The 15,440-nt window shown below is 35.5% G+C and overlaps 2 protein-coding genes across 4 annotated transcripts in view; both read left to right on the top strand.

Annotated features, from left to right (window-relative positions):
• Window positions 1–4,704, top strand: part of LOC111487233 (fructose-bisphosphate aldolase-lysine N-methyltransferase, chloroplastic) — a 6,576-nt gene extending 1,872 nt beyond the window's left edge. For all 3 annotated transcript variants that reach the window (XM_023134572.1, XM_023134573.1, XM_023134574.1), the window contains 10 exons: window positions 211–318; window positions 721–790; window positions 952–992; window positions 1,151–1,231; window positions 1,500–1,535; window positions 2,328–2,411; window positions 2,684–2,817; window positions 3,140–3,228; window positions 3,315–3,463; window positions 4,042–4,704. In XM_023134572.1, the coding sequence (XP_022990340.1) occupies window positions 211–318; window positions 721–790; window positions 952–992; window positions 1,151–1,231; window positions 1,500–1,535; window positions 2,328–2,411; window positions 2,684–2,817; window positions 3,140–3,228; window positions 3,315–3,463; window positions 4,042–4,182 (933 nt within the window). In that variant the 3' untranslated portion in view covers window positions 4,183–4,704. The remainder of the gene's footprint in view (window positions 1–210; window positions 319–720; window positions 791–951; window positions 993–1,150; window positions 1,232–1,499; window positions 1,536–2,327; window positions 2,412–2,683; window positions 2,818–3,139; window positions 3,229–3,314; window positions 3,464–4,041) is intronic.
• A 1,290-nt stretch (window positions 4,705–5,994) lies between these two features.
• Window positions 5,995–15,141, top strand: LOC111487164 (ABC transporter B family member 6-like). The gene is made up of 11 exons (XM_023134432.1): window positions 5,995–6,690; window positions 7,695–7,749; window positions 7,844–8,019; window positions 8,135–8,335; window positions 9,369–9,628; window positions 9,716–10,026; window positions 10,147–10,367; window positions 10,476–10,816; window positions 11,450–12,243; window positions 12,366–12,607; window positions 13,379–15,141. The coding sequence occupies exons 1-11, from the start codon at window positions 6,322–6,324 to the stop codon at window positions 14,606–14,608; spliced, it is 4,200 nt and encodes a 1,399-aa protein (XP_022990200.1). The 5' UTR covers window positions 5,995–6,321; the 3' UTR covers window positions 14,609–15,141.
• Window positions 15,142–15,440: the final 299 nt, after the last annotated feature.

The following is a 15,440-nucleotide window of genomic DNA, read 5'->3' as shown; positions in this document are numbered from 1 at the left end:
GGGGGGGCGGGGGTGGGGGGGTGGGGTGGGGTGTAGTTTGGGGAGGGGATTCGACAGCAATTTGATTATAGGTTCTTATTTTTCTTCTTATTTGAGCAATGAGCTGATGAAAATTTCTAAGCTTTCAATTTAATAACGTTTGACATTCAATTGAAAATATTAATGGACAACGGCTTAGCTCTAACTCTTACGTCTTTTGAGTTTTTGTAGATTTTTTGGAGCGAAAGAGAGTTGGAGATGATTCGTAAGATCTCTTTGTTCGAGGAATCACTTAATCAAAGATCACAAATTGAAAGGGAGTTTTTGGCAATCAAGCAAGTTAGTGCTTTGCTTCAGCTAATAATTTTTGTATAGCTTGGAATTTTATTACCGGATTGCAATTCTGATTTGCTGTTGGGATGTTATATTCAAGGTATTTGTTAACTAGTTCAATAATAATTAACTTTCAATTAACTACGAACTTGATAAACTTTTTAGTCTATCCTGATAAAACCAAGTATATCATATCATTTCATTAATAAGTTCTTTATACTATGGCATGAAATTTGTTGGTGGATTTTAAGGTACAAAATTGGAAAATGGCAACCTAGTCTAGGAACTTCGTTATTATATGACATGTTGAAAACAAAAGAAGGCTGTAAATATTTTTCCTATTGCATACAAAAGAGCCTTTTATTAGACCATGTTGTTAACTATATTTACTCCCCAATGTTATTTCAGGCTCTGGAAACCTTCCCTGAAATTATTGATAGCATCAATTTCGATGATTTCATGCATGCTTATGCTCTTGGTATGTTAATTCTGTTGAGAAGGAAGTTATCTCAGTGGTGATGTCTTCCTTTTTTAATGCCCCCTTTTAGTGTAGCTAAACAGTTTGGGATACTATTAGTATGCAATTCTTTTCAAAAGAATTATTACGACTTTTCACTGTTTTTCTGTTGACTTTCACAGTTACTTCTAGAGCATGGAGAAGCACAAAGGGTGACTCTCTGGTATTCTTTTGTTCGACGACATGACATTTCTTTTCTATTCTATATAGTACATCTAAAGTTTTTATTTAGTTGCATATGTTCTTAGTGAGCTCTAGCAATTTTTGTACTACAAAAAGGAACTTACTGCAATTGAAATTGTAATTTAATATGTTTGACAGATTCCATTTGCAGATTTTTTAAATCATGATGGTGCATCAAAATCACTGGTATTGAATGATGATGACAAACAGCTCTCTGAGGTCCCCTTCTCCCTCTCTTGCTATATATATATATCTATATATATATATATATCCTGTTTTCCGGAAGATGAGAGATTGTAACTTGAGATATACTACATTTGTGGAAGTTGTACACTTGAGATATGCTCTGGCTTTGTAACAACCTCTGTCTTCAAGCCAACAATTCCTTTTGTAATAGATATCATTAGTTTGTTTTATTGGTTACTTATTATAGTTTTTTTCCCAACTAAATTCCTTCTGACTTTCAAGTATCGGAATTTCTGTCTAGGTCATTGCTGATCGTGATTATGCCCCTGGAGAACATGTAAGTTTTCGTTTTTATTTTCAGCTTCAAATAAATATCAACCTCATCAATGGATCCAGAGTCCAAAGGCTAGTCCAAGCCCAACCCAAGCTCGACCCAAAGTCAAAGTTTGACCAGTCTAGTCCAACCTAGCTCATTTATTCATTTGATTGGATATGGATCACCATTTTGAAAATTGAGCCGGCCTTGAGCTAGATTTGGTTCGGCTCGTTGTGCCGGTCCAATAGACTTATTATTGAGCCAACCGAACTATGTATGAGCATATATATATAGTTTTCATATATTAAAAAGAGTAGATCTTTCAATATTTTTAAAATATATTTTCTATAATTTAGATATCAGAGTTTTTAGTTAATATGAAGATTTTTAAGTGTTAATAACCGATATAAGGAATTTTAAAAAATAAAATAATAAATGAAACTTCATAATATCAATAATTTTATTAGATAAAAGTAATAAAAATTCCAAAATTTTAAAATAAGCTAAATTTTGACATGCACTAGCTTATCATTGTTAATTACATGTATTTGTGAAATCTACATGCACTGGAGAAGTTGGAAACATGGATCTACAAATTTCTTTTGTTGAAAGTTTCTGTTTGAGCTCTAATTGTCAATTCATTGTTTGCATATTGTTTTTGGTTCTATATGATTCATACATGACACACATGTTACATGCTTTACTGACTTTTGTGCTTCGATTTTATGGAATTGCAAACCAGAATGATATATTCCTTGTTGATATACTACTTTTGACTTTGTTGATCTGCAATTCACTTGTGCTATCGTACAGGTGCTAATAAGATACGGAAAATACTCAAATGCTACGTTGATGTTGGACTTTGGGTTTGCACTTCCCTACAACATTCACGATCAGGTTTGTATGGCAATTTAGATAGAAGGAAGCTACCAATGCAATGGAGAAATAGTATTGTTGTATAGTTGTTAACAAAAAAAAATTAAGCATTATTATAATTCCATTATGATGATACTTTCAATCTATTAGGATTCCCTTTTATGATTTAGTGTGATCTTAGTTGACGATCGTTTCATTTTAAAAACAACAAACCCAGACAATCTTCTTTGTTATTTTTGGCTTATTTTAATGTTGAATTTTCCATAATTTACATGGAAATATGGCATACTCAGGTCCTGGTCCAGGTTAAAACAGTTGAAGATGATCCTTTGGCGAGAAGAAAGTTAGAACTTTGGCAAAGAAGTTGCACCTCAACTACTAAATATGTTAACGGCATTTACTTCCCTGGGAATTCTTTTACTATCAGGTTAGTATCTTATAAAAAACTAGTCACATTGGAAAATAGGACATGGCTATTTTTCATATTTTTCATCGACTAGGTTGATCTAACTGGTTCTTAATTCTTCACTTTCTTGTTGGTGCTTGTTACATCATGTTTGCGTGGCTGTAAGAAGTAAAGATTTATTTTTTCAGAACACACACAAACAAATATATATATGCATAATAACTAGAGTATCTTGACTGAAACAAGATATATACATATATATACACACGCACACGCGCACGAACACATATTTAGTATCTTGACCATAGCTACTATAACTTCGGTAACTTCTATGTACCATCAGGGAAGTGAAATCTGCCACTGGGAAAGGGAGAGGTCTTCCCCAATCACTTCGTGCATTTGCTCGTATTTTATCTTGCACTAGTCCTCAGGGTTTGTACCTCACCTTTTCTTAATTCCCATTTCTGCATCGGCATGGCTTGGGTATGATATCTTTTTTGTCCTTGTTGAACATGTAGAGTTAAATGACTTGTGTACTGAAGCTGCTAATGGCGACGGTCGGCTGGCTCGAATTCCATTGAAGAACCTCAACAGAGAGGTTGAAGCACATCAGATTTTGCTCTCTCAATTCAAACAACATGTTGAAGAGTATGAGGCATCTATTGAGGTACTTGCGCTCTAATATGAACCTATTCATCTGAAAGTTCTTCTAAATTCCATTGCTTAGTCCCAATGTAATTCATCTTACCGTTTGTCCTCCTCAATTTTGGCCTCTTCATGCTCTTCTGAGTAACTAGAACAACTAGCCTATAAATCAATCTGTTATTTGCAAATGGGTTATGTAATAATATGCAACACATGTATCATACTAGATTCCAATTTTTTGGTCAGAATATTGGCAAAAATCATTTTCTAATCAAGTGTTTTTCTTCTCTCTCAAATGTTTATCATATTCTTGCCTTTTGTTGGGTTAGGAATCACGACTCTCCACAATAGTATAATATTGTCTACTTTAAGCATGAGCTTTCATGGTTTTGCTTTGGACTTCCCCAAAAAGCCTCGTCTCAATAGAGATGTATTCTTTTATTTATAAACTCATGATCATTCTCTAAATTAACCAATGTGAGACTTACTCCCAACCATCCTCAACATGTTGTAGATTGAGATACTAATGTGAATGATCGGTTATCATGTTCTTGTGTACTACTTGGACTATCTAAATCTTCTTGTATCTCGGGCATGTAGGCACTGTGGCCTGTTGATTCCCCATGTTCGTGCAAAAAGATGGCACAACGAAGGCTAATGGCCCAACATCTCCTAACTGGTGAGCTTCGCATCCTCAAGTCTGCTACTGCTTGGCTGAACAATTATTGTGATACCATTTAGATCGATTCACCACTCAAAGTATATTATAATGGAGGCATTATTTATTATTGGTACCTAAGAGCTTTAATATGTTGAGGTGTTCTTAGTTGAAACAGAGTGTTTTTAGGTGGAGCCCTTTTCACTTTCAACATACCCAAAAGCTATAGGAAAAAGAAAAGTGCTTATAGAAAAATAAATAGTCAATTTTTTTTGTGTGTGTAGGGGGGGGTTCAATTCCCTAGATAATTAATTAAGCCTAATCTTTTTCATTCCTGGTAGAATTAATTAGCATAATATTTTCATTTTTCTTACTTATTTGCTCTTTAAAATTGCATATTGCTTCATATGCTAATTAGTATTCATTTCGCCTTTTATAATCGTCTTTCATATTTCATACATATTATTTTTCGGTTAATAATTGATTGATTGATTATCTCGAGAATATGTTATACATATTTAGATAAATATATTTATATTTTTATCATTTGTAAATATATACCGACGTTATTCTATTCATCTTTGAGTAGACAATTTTGCCCTTGAGTTCCATTTACTTTTTCATTTTTGAGAAAAAAATACCGATTATTATTATGGTAACTTTGTATAATTAATTTTTTTTTTCGTCTACATCAATTATTATATATATATATATATATATATATATACACACTAAGTATAAACAATATTGATTTTTCCAAAAAAAGTAATACTGAATTAAACAATAATGGCTTCGATTAATCGATTTTTTTGTATAGTTTGAATTCAATTAGATACAAAATGTTATTTCTTCTCTTATTTTCTTAAAATTCACATCATTAAAAAAAGGCAAGAAATTGACATGTCTTTATTTTTTTAGAAGGAAAAAAAGGGGAAAAAAAACCCACTTTTGCCTTTTTCTTTTTTCCTTTTTACTTTTAAATTTTAAAATGTTTTATTAAATACCCAATCCAACACATATTAGCAACTTGGTCGAACCCACAAACCCATAATTTAATCACTCAATAAAAAATGGCGAACACAGAGAAAATGGTCTGTCATTTTTTTTAGAGAGAGAGAAAGTTCAATGATGTCTCCCTCCATCCCTCTTGCTAATCTCACCACTGGGTTTCCCCAATTTGCCACGTGTCATCACCTTACAAGTTCATTGGATATACCGTTTTTTTCCCTTTTCTTTTGGGCTCATAAATATCCTTTTGAAATCCCGAATCTTCGTATAAAATTAAATTTCTTTTTAATTGTTATATATATTTAATTAATTAATCTGTTGATAAAGATTTAAACCTACCATGTTTATATTAGTACAACTTTGTTACTCTGCTTAGATCTTAATTCAATTTCATTATTTTATCTTAAAATTTAAATTTGGTCGTATGATCTAAGGTGAGACTCTTACCATTTTTTGTGTTCTAAACGTGTTAATTTAATTTCAATAACGTGATAAAATTTTATAAAATCATTTTTTCTTTTTACATTTTTACTAATGCACTTAACTAACACAGTCCACCAAATTAAAAATGGAAATTCATTATCGAGCAAAGTAAATATATTTATAGTGTAAATAACCGGGAGAATCTTTGCCACTTGGCTAAATTAAAAGGGACAAAAGAGACATTTCAAGGGACAAAAATTGAAATAAAATCAGAGCTAAATTCCAAATTAACCTAAGCCACATAAGAATCAATTTTTTTTAATAATTTCATAGCAAAATTAAAACAAACGGCAATAAGGATAAATTTGACCGTTAAAAGTAGGGCAAAAGGGAAATAATAATAATAATAATTGTTTATTGTTATTATTATTAAAGTTTGTTATTTTGGTGATACTTTGGGTGAGTCAAGTATTTGCCTGCTATCTCCGCCATATCTGACTCAGTCTTACCCACCTGCAACAACTATTTTTTTGTGCTCTCCAGGGGAAAAAAAAAAAAAGGAAACAAGAACACTTCCTCGGAGGAGGGGAACGAAGGAAGAAGAAGAAGAGGTGAGGGAGATACTGAAATCCCAGAAACAGGAACAATTCTTCGTATATTTCTTTGGTACTCGGAAAAATTCCTCTGAATTTAGCAGATCTGTGGCTAAATTTAGGGGGAATCAGGGTTTTTGTTTTCTCTGCTTTGGAGTTGACGGAGGGTGAGGGAGGGGATTAGGTTTCTTCTTCAAGATGATGATCTCTCGGGGGTTGTTTGGGTGGTCTCCACCTCATATACAACCCTTGACTCCTGTCTCTGAGGTATCGGAGCCGCCGGAATCTCCGTCTCCGTACCTTGACCCGGGTATTGACCCTACTGGCGAGCGGATTGAGGAGTCGGAAGAGATGGAGGAGCCCGAGGAGATTGAGCCGCCTCCTGCTGCTGTGCCGTTTTCGCGGCTCTTTGCGTGTGCCGACCGGCTTGATTGGACTCTCATGGTTGTTGGATCGATTGCCGCTGCAGCACATGGTACTGCTTTGGTCATTTATCTTCATTACTTTGCTAAGATTGTCCATGTGCAGAGGATTCCTCCCGAACAGCAGTATGAAAGATTTAGGGAGGTCAGTAACTGATTCTCGAAAAACCTCCTGGGGATTTATTGTGTGCATGTGGTGATTGCTGTGTTTGTTTCTGCCGGAATTGCTAAATTTGAAGGCTGAAGTGCCGGAAATAGATTTTTTCAGAGCCAATTTTCTTGGCCAAGGTGGCTGGGCTTAGAATATACGTTCCGGAGTGGTTCTCTTTTTTTCTTGGTTGGTTTGCGTTGGTAGTAGGACTAAGAGAATCCTTCATTTGGAAATTTTATTCTTTTACTAGAAATAATAGTTCCCATTTTTAGATATACCATTTCCTTTTCTATTCACTTGTATAACTAGCTGGGTGGTCTGAATATTCCAAAGTGAATTGAATATTACCAGCAAGCTAAATCTTGATGTAGCTGTAAATTAATGACCAAAATTGTTTCATTTTCAATTCTAGTGGCGTGAAAATTCGTGCATTTACTCCGTTCCTAGCTCAATTATTGCACAATTTATAGGAATGTTAAATAATTCAAGCTATGTTAGATGTCTAAGGTGTATTCTTAATCCTTGTATTCTGTTCCATCATCACAATCAGTTGATTGGAGTATATCTATCTACCTTCTACTTTTGAAGTATAAATGCTGAATTGCTCAGCTCATTCTTATGGGAACGCCTTGTAGTGGATCCAAGGTTAATTATCTTGTAACTTAGGTGCTTGACTCTACATATATTAAAGACATGGCGTATGTAGGGACTAATGTGTGTTAGAAGCATTCCTTTTGCTTGCATTCATATTCTACTTTTGTTAATCTCATTCTCTTTGGTGATTGGTTTGAGAATGGAGGACGAAAATTATGGAGTTGAGTGTAATTGTGTACATGACTTCTTTATTTTTTATTTTTTGTTGAAAATTTTCAGTCTCTGGAATTTCATACTTAAACACATTAATTCTTTTAATTGTAAATCCTATATGCTTAGAAAATGGCCGTGTCAGAATTAGTGAGAAATGCTAAAATTTTTGTTTGGATTTCATTTCTTTGCAGCTTGCTTTAAGAGTTGTTTATATTGCAATTGGTGTTTTTGTTGCTGGTTGGATTGGTAAGATCTAATATTATTGAATGTTGCTTTATCCGAAATTCCTTCATATTTAAGTTGATTTTATTGGCAATCAACTAACTTGTCTGTGTGATAGAGGTTTCATGCTGGATTCTGACTGGTGAAAGGCAGACTGCTGTCATTAGATCCAGATATGTTCAAGTGTTACTTAATCAAGATATGAGTTTCTTTGATACATATGGCAACAATGGGGATATTGTGAGCCAAGTACTGAGTGACGTGCTGCTCATTCAGTCTGCTCTCAGTGAAAAAGTATGTTCTGGACTCCCATTAGGGCTTGAGAATTATAATTTGTGTTATTTTGTTCCTCTTCTATGCATTCAATGGGTTTTTATGACCATCCTTGTCATTTTTGCACTCTGTTTAGGTTGGAAACTATATACACAATATGGCTACATTCTTCAGTGGCCTTGTCATTGGATTTATTAACTGCTGGCAGATTGCTCTCATAACTTTAGGTACTGGTCCTTTCATAGTTGCTGCTGGAGGAATATCAAATATATTTCTTCACAGGCTTGCTGAAAATATTCAAGACGCATATGCTGAAGCTGCTAGCATTGCAGAGCAGGTGCGTTATTTTTTTCTTTCCGTCATTGTTTCAGGGGATATGGTTCCTACCCCCTACAATATCAGGAAACTTATAGTATTTTGCACTTCTAATATTGTTAATACTGTTGCAAGTCTAAATTAGACTACTGTCTTCCTTATTTATTTTCATAGAATCTAATTCGATAGATAGTCTAAATTCCCTAGATCTAGATAATAGGTAACAAGATAAGATAAATCTAATTAAATTTCCAGTTACTAGTTCACAATAAATCTAACTAAATGGGATTACACAAATATCCTTCGACACTCCCCTCAAGCCGAGTAATAGATATCATTTATTCTCAGCTTGGATACTACGAATGACACCTATAATGGGGGTATAGTGGGAGCATGGGATGGAGGAGAGGGATGAGGGGGCAAGGGGGGAGTTGGGTAAAAGGGTATCATGGGAGAGAACAGCCAAAGTTTGAAGGGGGAGGGTGAGAAAATATATTATTAGGAAGAAACATATGCAAAAAGTGTGGAGAGATGATTTAGATGGCCATCCATTTTTTCTTGTGGCATAGATTAAAAAAAATGCTTTTCAATCAGCTGATGCAAAAGGCATCAACACCTTCATTTGCATACCCCCAAAGATAAACATAATAAAATATTAGAAGTTAACCAAATTATTCCATGATTTTCTTTAAAACAAAGGCCAGACGCTTATTATAGCAAAAAAATGCTATACGATTGGAATAGATCATGTTAAATAATTTTTATGAAGCTTTTGGCCATCTAGGAAGTGGATATTAGATGACAAGGCGCTCTAGATTCTATTTCCGGGCTTCTTGTGAAATACTATACATCTTTGAGGACTGCAATGTAGCAAATAATCTTTCTTACTTTTTGAAGTATGTATGTGGAAATTTAGAAAAAAAGGTGCAAGACTTAATTTTATGTTCTGCAAAACTGTGATCCTTTTCTTCATGTAAATATTACATATTGAGGAGAATTTGGAAAATTTGTGATTTCCATTGTTTTGAAATGAGTATTGAGCCTATGTTATGCAGGCAGTCTCTTATGTCAGGACGCTGTATGCGTTCACAAATGAAACACTAGCCAAGTATTCTTATGCAACATCGTTACAAGCAACTCTGAGATATGGTATATTGATCAGCCTTGTGCAAGGTCTTGGGCTTGGATTCACATATGGGCTTGCAATATGTTCCTGTGCTTTGCAACTTTGGGTTGGAAGGTTCTTGGTCACACATCAGAAAGCTCATGGAGGAGAGATTATAACAGCACTATTTTCTATAATTTTGAGTGGCCTGTAAGTGTGGTTTTCATTTTTTTTCTTCAAAATTGAAATTCTCGTCTCATCCTCCCACTTCTCCTTATGTATATTATTTATCTGTAGAGGGCTAAATCAAGCTGCCACAAACTTTTATTCATTTGACCAAGGACGAATAGCTGCTTATAGACTTTTTGAGATGATAAGTCGATCGTCATCTGGAAGTAATCAGGATGGAATCACTCCATCTTCCATTCAAGGGAATATTGAATTTCGTAATGTATATTTCAGCTATCTATCTCGCCCTGAAATTCCTATCTTGAGTGGATTTTACCTTACTGTGCCTGCAAAAAAAGCTGTGGCACTTGTTGGGAGAAATGGATCTGGAAAAAGCAGTATAATCCCACTCATGGAGCGGTTTTATGATCCCACGTTAGGTACAAAATTTGTGTTCTTGCTTCTCTTGGTTCCTTATAATCCCTTCCTTGGACTTTAATGAAAGTGAAACTTGAGATGTTTCTTAGCTCCTCAAACTATCAACTTATTTTTTGCTGCAGGAGAAGTTCTTTTGGATGGAGAAAATATAAAAAGCCTGAAATTAGAGTGGCTAAGAAGTCAGATAGGATTAGTGACACAAGAACCTGCCTTGCTAAGTTTGAGCATTCGAGATAATATTGCATATGGGCGAAATGCAACTCTTGACCAAATTGAAGAAGCTGCTAAAATAGCTCATGCACATACGTTTATTAGCTCTCTTGAGAAAGGATATGACACACAGGTAAACCAAAAGTCATGTGAAGATATGATTACGAGTTCTCTCATTTATTGTCCTACGAGTTCCAACTTCCCCCATTGTTCTTTAGTTTTTTAAAAACTCAATCATCAGGTAGGAAGGGCTGGAATCGAACTGATGGAGGAGCAGAAAATAAAACTCTCAATTGCTAGAGCGGTGCTTTTAAATCCATCTATTCTGCTGCTTGATGAGGTAACTGGTGGTCTTGATTTTGAGGCTGAAAAAGCTGTGCAAGCTGCTCTTGATCTTCTCATGCTGGGACGTTCAACAATAATTATAGCTCGACGGCTTAGCCTAATACGGAATGCAGACTACATTGCTGTGATGGAGGAGGGCCAACTTGTTGAAATGGGCACTCATGATGAATTGTTGAGTCTTGATGGTCTTTACACTGAACTTCTTAAGTGTGAAGAAGCCGCAAAGCTTCCCAGAAGGTATAATTAAGAGTCCGAGCATTATATGCTTTCCATCTGTCATATATTCTTTCGAAATCCAGCCTTTTATTTTCTGCTGTAGGAGTCTTCTGATCAACTGCAGCAAAATTTTCTTCTATTGATGGCTCAACTCGAAAAAATCACCTACTAGAATGCAACCCCCATCTTGGGTTTAAATCCCCTCCCTCACCTTTATCGACTAAAAAAGAAATTTTAGCCGAGTTCTCCAAAATTTCCTCAGATGAGCACGATTGTTAATTGTTTGTTTATTTGTTTTGATAGAAATCAAGCTTCCATTGATAAGAGATAGAAATAATGCAAAAGTGCAAACAAAGATACCACTTAAAGATGATAGAGCCAAAATAAACCTAAAGACCTGATCAAGATAGTTGTTAATTGTAAATGTAATTCTGCTATTTTAGAATTCCAATTGAAGGACATTTTTTAGAACTCTTTGGCGGGATGGATTTCTTATCTTCCCTTTCCATACATACTACCAGTTTCATCTTTTAACGATGGTCATGTCTTTTATCTGGAAAAAGAAATTTGAAGGTTATATTGCTGCATATCTTTGGATAGTTGAAATTCTTGGTTATTTCTTCTGAATTGCTTCTATATTATGACTTCATTCAGGATGCCAGTCAGAAATTACAAGGATACTTCAGCTTTCCAATTTGAAAAAGATTCTTCTGCGAGTCACAGTGTCCAAGAACCATCATCCCCTAAATTTATGAAGTCACCCTCTCTTCAGAGGGTTCCTGGTGTTTTACGGTCGACAGATGGTGTTTATAACAATTCTCATGAATCACCTAAAGTTTCTAGTCCCCCTCCTGAAAAGATATCTGAAAATGGTCAGATCTTGGATTCTTCTGTTGACAAGGAACCATCAATCAGGCGGCAGGATAGTTTCGAAATGAGACTCCCAGAGTTACCAAAGATTGATGTTCAATCTACACATCGTCAAACGTCAAATGGTTCAGACCCTGAGTCACCTATTTCACCTCTCTTAACATCTGACCCCAAAAGTGAACGTTCTCATTCACAGACTTTCAGTAGATTGCACAGTCGATCAGATGACTTTCAAATGAAAGCAAAGGACGAAAAGGATACTAAGCATAAAAAGTCACCATCCTTTTGGAGGCTTGCTGAACTTAGCTTTGCAGAGTGGCTTTATGCCGTCTTAGGAGGTCTTGGTGCTGCCATCTTTGGATCTTTCAATCCTCTTCTCGCATATGTAATTGCTCTGATAATAACAGCATATTACAAAAGGGATGAAGGCCATAGCCTAAAGCATGAAGTAGACAAATGGTGCTTGATCATTGCTTGCATGGGCTTTGTCACAGTGATTGCCAATTTTCTTCAACATTTTTACTTTGGAATAATGGGGGAAAAAATGACTGAGCGAGTTCGGAGAATGATGTTTTCAGGTGAGTGTTTTATCTTCTAGTTTCTGTATAGTTTTTCCCTACATGGAATATAATTGTTTTTGCATTTCAGTTAACGTTGATTTATGTCTTTTTAATATTCTTCTGTCCCCAAAAAATAACAGCAATGCTACGAAATGAAGTAGGATGGTTTGATGAAGAGGAAAACAGTGCAGACACTCTATCCATGCGTTTGGCAAATGACGCTACATTTGTACGAGCTACTTTTAGCAACCGACTTTCCATATTTATTCAAGATAGTGCTGCTGTTATTGTTGCACTTCTTATTGGAATGGTGCTACAATGGCGTTTGGCACTTGTGGCATTGGCAACGTTGCCAGTGTTAACTGTTTCTGCCTTTGCACAGGTGTGAATTCTTTACTTTTTAGTTCAATTTTTTGTTTTCCAAATGCTAGCTTATGGTAGCCAGACCTTTTAAGTGAGCTTCATGGACATGGATATTTTTATCTGCCACCCAAAAAAAAAAAAAAAAAAAAAAAAAAAAAAAAAAAATTGAAGAGGAAAGAACCAAGGAAGAAAGGGGAAATAGAATTAACAGGGTTTCCATATGTGTTAGCTTTTAAAAAGAATTCGAATAAATTTGGTGGTTCTCTCTTCCAGGTTTCAAAAAGTGCTAATTCAATAAAATAAAAAGGGTATTTTACCATTTTGGTCTAGTTTTCATTTAGTTTCTAAGTTTCAAAATGTTACATTCTTACCTTGACTTTCGGGTTTGATTTCTATTTGGGTCCTAGGTTTCAAAATTTTACGCTCTTACCTTACCTTGAGTTTTGAGTTCAATTTCCATTTAGTCCAAGGTTTTAGGATTATACACTTTTACCCTTGAATTTTTACTATTAATGCTTACTTTTGGTCCTTGGTGTTTAGTCTCTATTCATTAGTTTAAATATTATGATACAGCTTTTTTAAATTAATTTCAATAGTGATGAAAAATTAGTAGCAATTAATTAATCTAATTATAATAAATTTACATAAATTACAAAAAAAATGAGTATTAGTGAGAAATCTCAAGAGTAAAAATGTAACAATTTGAAACCTAGGGACCAAATCTTAACTATAGTAAAAATATTTACATATTCAATATAAGATTACCTTTTTCTTTTGTGGATTACTGCAGAAGTTATGGCTTGCTGGATTTTCAAGGGGCATCCAGGAGATGCACCGGAAAGCATCCTTGGTTCTTGAAGATGCAGTAAGAAACATATACACCGTAGTAGCATTCTGTGCTGGAAATAAGGTTATGGAACTCTACAGATTGCAACTTAACAAAATTTTTAAGCAGAGCTTCCTTCATGGCATGGCAATTGGTTTTGCATTTGGCTTTTCACAGTTTCTTCTCTTTGCCTGTAATGCCCTTCTTCTTTGGTACACTGCATTTGCTGTCAAAAAGAGGTTTATGGAGCTGCCTATTGCTCTTCAAGTGTACATGGTGTTCTCTTTTGCAACATTTGCTTTGGTGGAACCTTTTGGGTTGGCTCCGTATATTCTCAAACGACGCAAGTCGCTCATTTCGGTATTTGAGATCATAGACCGTGTACCAAAGATTGACCCAGACGATAACTCGGCATTGAAGCCGCCTAACGTCTATGGAAGCATTGAACTGAAAAATGCAGATTTCTGTTATCCTACTCGTCCCGAAGTTTTGGTATTGAGCAATTTCAGTCTTAAAGTTAATGGTGGGCAGACTGTGGCAGTGGTGGGTGTTTCTGGATCGGGAAAGAGCACGATAATATCGTTGATTGAGAGATTCTATGACCCCGTTGCGGGTCAAGTTTTGTTGGATGGTCGAGATTTGAAGACCTATAACTTGAGATGGTTGAGGAATCATTTAGGTCTTGTTCAGCAGGAACCTATAATCTTTTCAACAACCATAAGGGAAAACATTATATATGCAAGGCACAATGCCAGTGAAGCTGAAATGAAAGAGGCTGCTAGAATAGCAAATGCTCACCATTTCATTAGTAGCCTGCCTCACGGTTATGACACTCATGTAGGAATGAGGGGTGTGGATCTAACCCCAGGGCAGAAACAGAGAATTGCAATAGCTCGGGTAGTGTTGAAGAATGCACCTATCCTTTTATTGGACGAGGCAAGTTCCTCGATCGAATCTGAGTCAAGTCGGGTCGTGCAAGAGGCTCTTGACACTTTAATCATGGGAAACAAAACAACCATTCTGATTGCCCATAGAGCTGCAATGATGAGGCATGTTGATAATATCGTGGTACTAAATGGTGGTCGAATAGTGGAGGAGGGTACTCACGATTCCTTGGTCGCTAAGAACGGCCTATACGTCCGCTTGATGCAGCCACATTTTGGTAAGGGTTTACGACAGCATCGACTTGTTTAAGTTATGGAATCTGATTGTTCAAAACACGTTGCGTTTTTCGTCTGCCTTCGTTTGCTCCATCTGCCCTGTTTGAGATTCTGACAAAGAGAACTCCTCGGAGAGATTTTGTAGCTCATCATGCATAGCTAGGGGTATCAGATCGGACAGAAGTAATAGTAGTTTCTTTGCTCAGACGTAGTAGGGTACAGAATTAGGAGCTTTTTGGAGTTTGACCGAAGAGGGCCTTCTCTTGGGCCCAGAGATCCATATTCTTTAGGAGGCAAGCATCAATCCCATTGGGTTTGTAACTCCATGGTATATTGATTTGTTTATTGAATGATTAGAATAGGGGGTGGGGTGGGTTCAAATTCTAGGTGTGGTTTTCATTTTCTAAATTTTATTTTTCTCTTCAAAGACTCCTCTCTCGTGTATGATGAATCTTGGGAAGCTGAAGAGGAAGAATACGTTTGTAACCTTTGTAAATACGTCGTTTACAATTAATCAATAGCTGTTTTTTGGTTGTGTTTAACCCAAAGAACTCGTTTCCTTTTCATTCAAGTATTTTGGTTGATCAACAGGAAATTTTCCTCAGGTATCACTCCACTCTCTTTGTTCATACTATATATACATTTTTTTTATAAAGTTTACATAATGTTATAAACTTTATAATATTTTTTTTAATGTTAGATGGATCCTACTATTAAGAATCAGACTCCACAATGGTATGATATTGTCTCCACTTTGAGCAAAGCTCTCATGACTTTGCTTTAGGCTTCCTCAAAAGGCCACATTCCAATAAAGATGTATTCCTTAGTTATAAACCCATGATCATTCCTTAAATTAGCAAACGTCG

The sequence above is a fragment of the Cucurbita maxima genome, unplaced genomic scaffold, assembly GCF_002738345.1.
Source record: "Cucurbita maxima cultivar Rimu unplaced genomic scaffold, Cmax_1.0 Cma_Scf00012, whole genome shotgun sequence".
Lineage (NCBI taxonomy): Eukaryota > Viridiplantae > Streptophyta > Magnoliopsida > Cucurbitales > Cucurbitaceae > Cucurbita > Cucurbita maxima.
The sequence above is the reverse complement of the archived record's forward strand: the minus strand, read 5'-3'. Positions and strand labels throughout refer to the sequence as shown.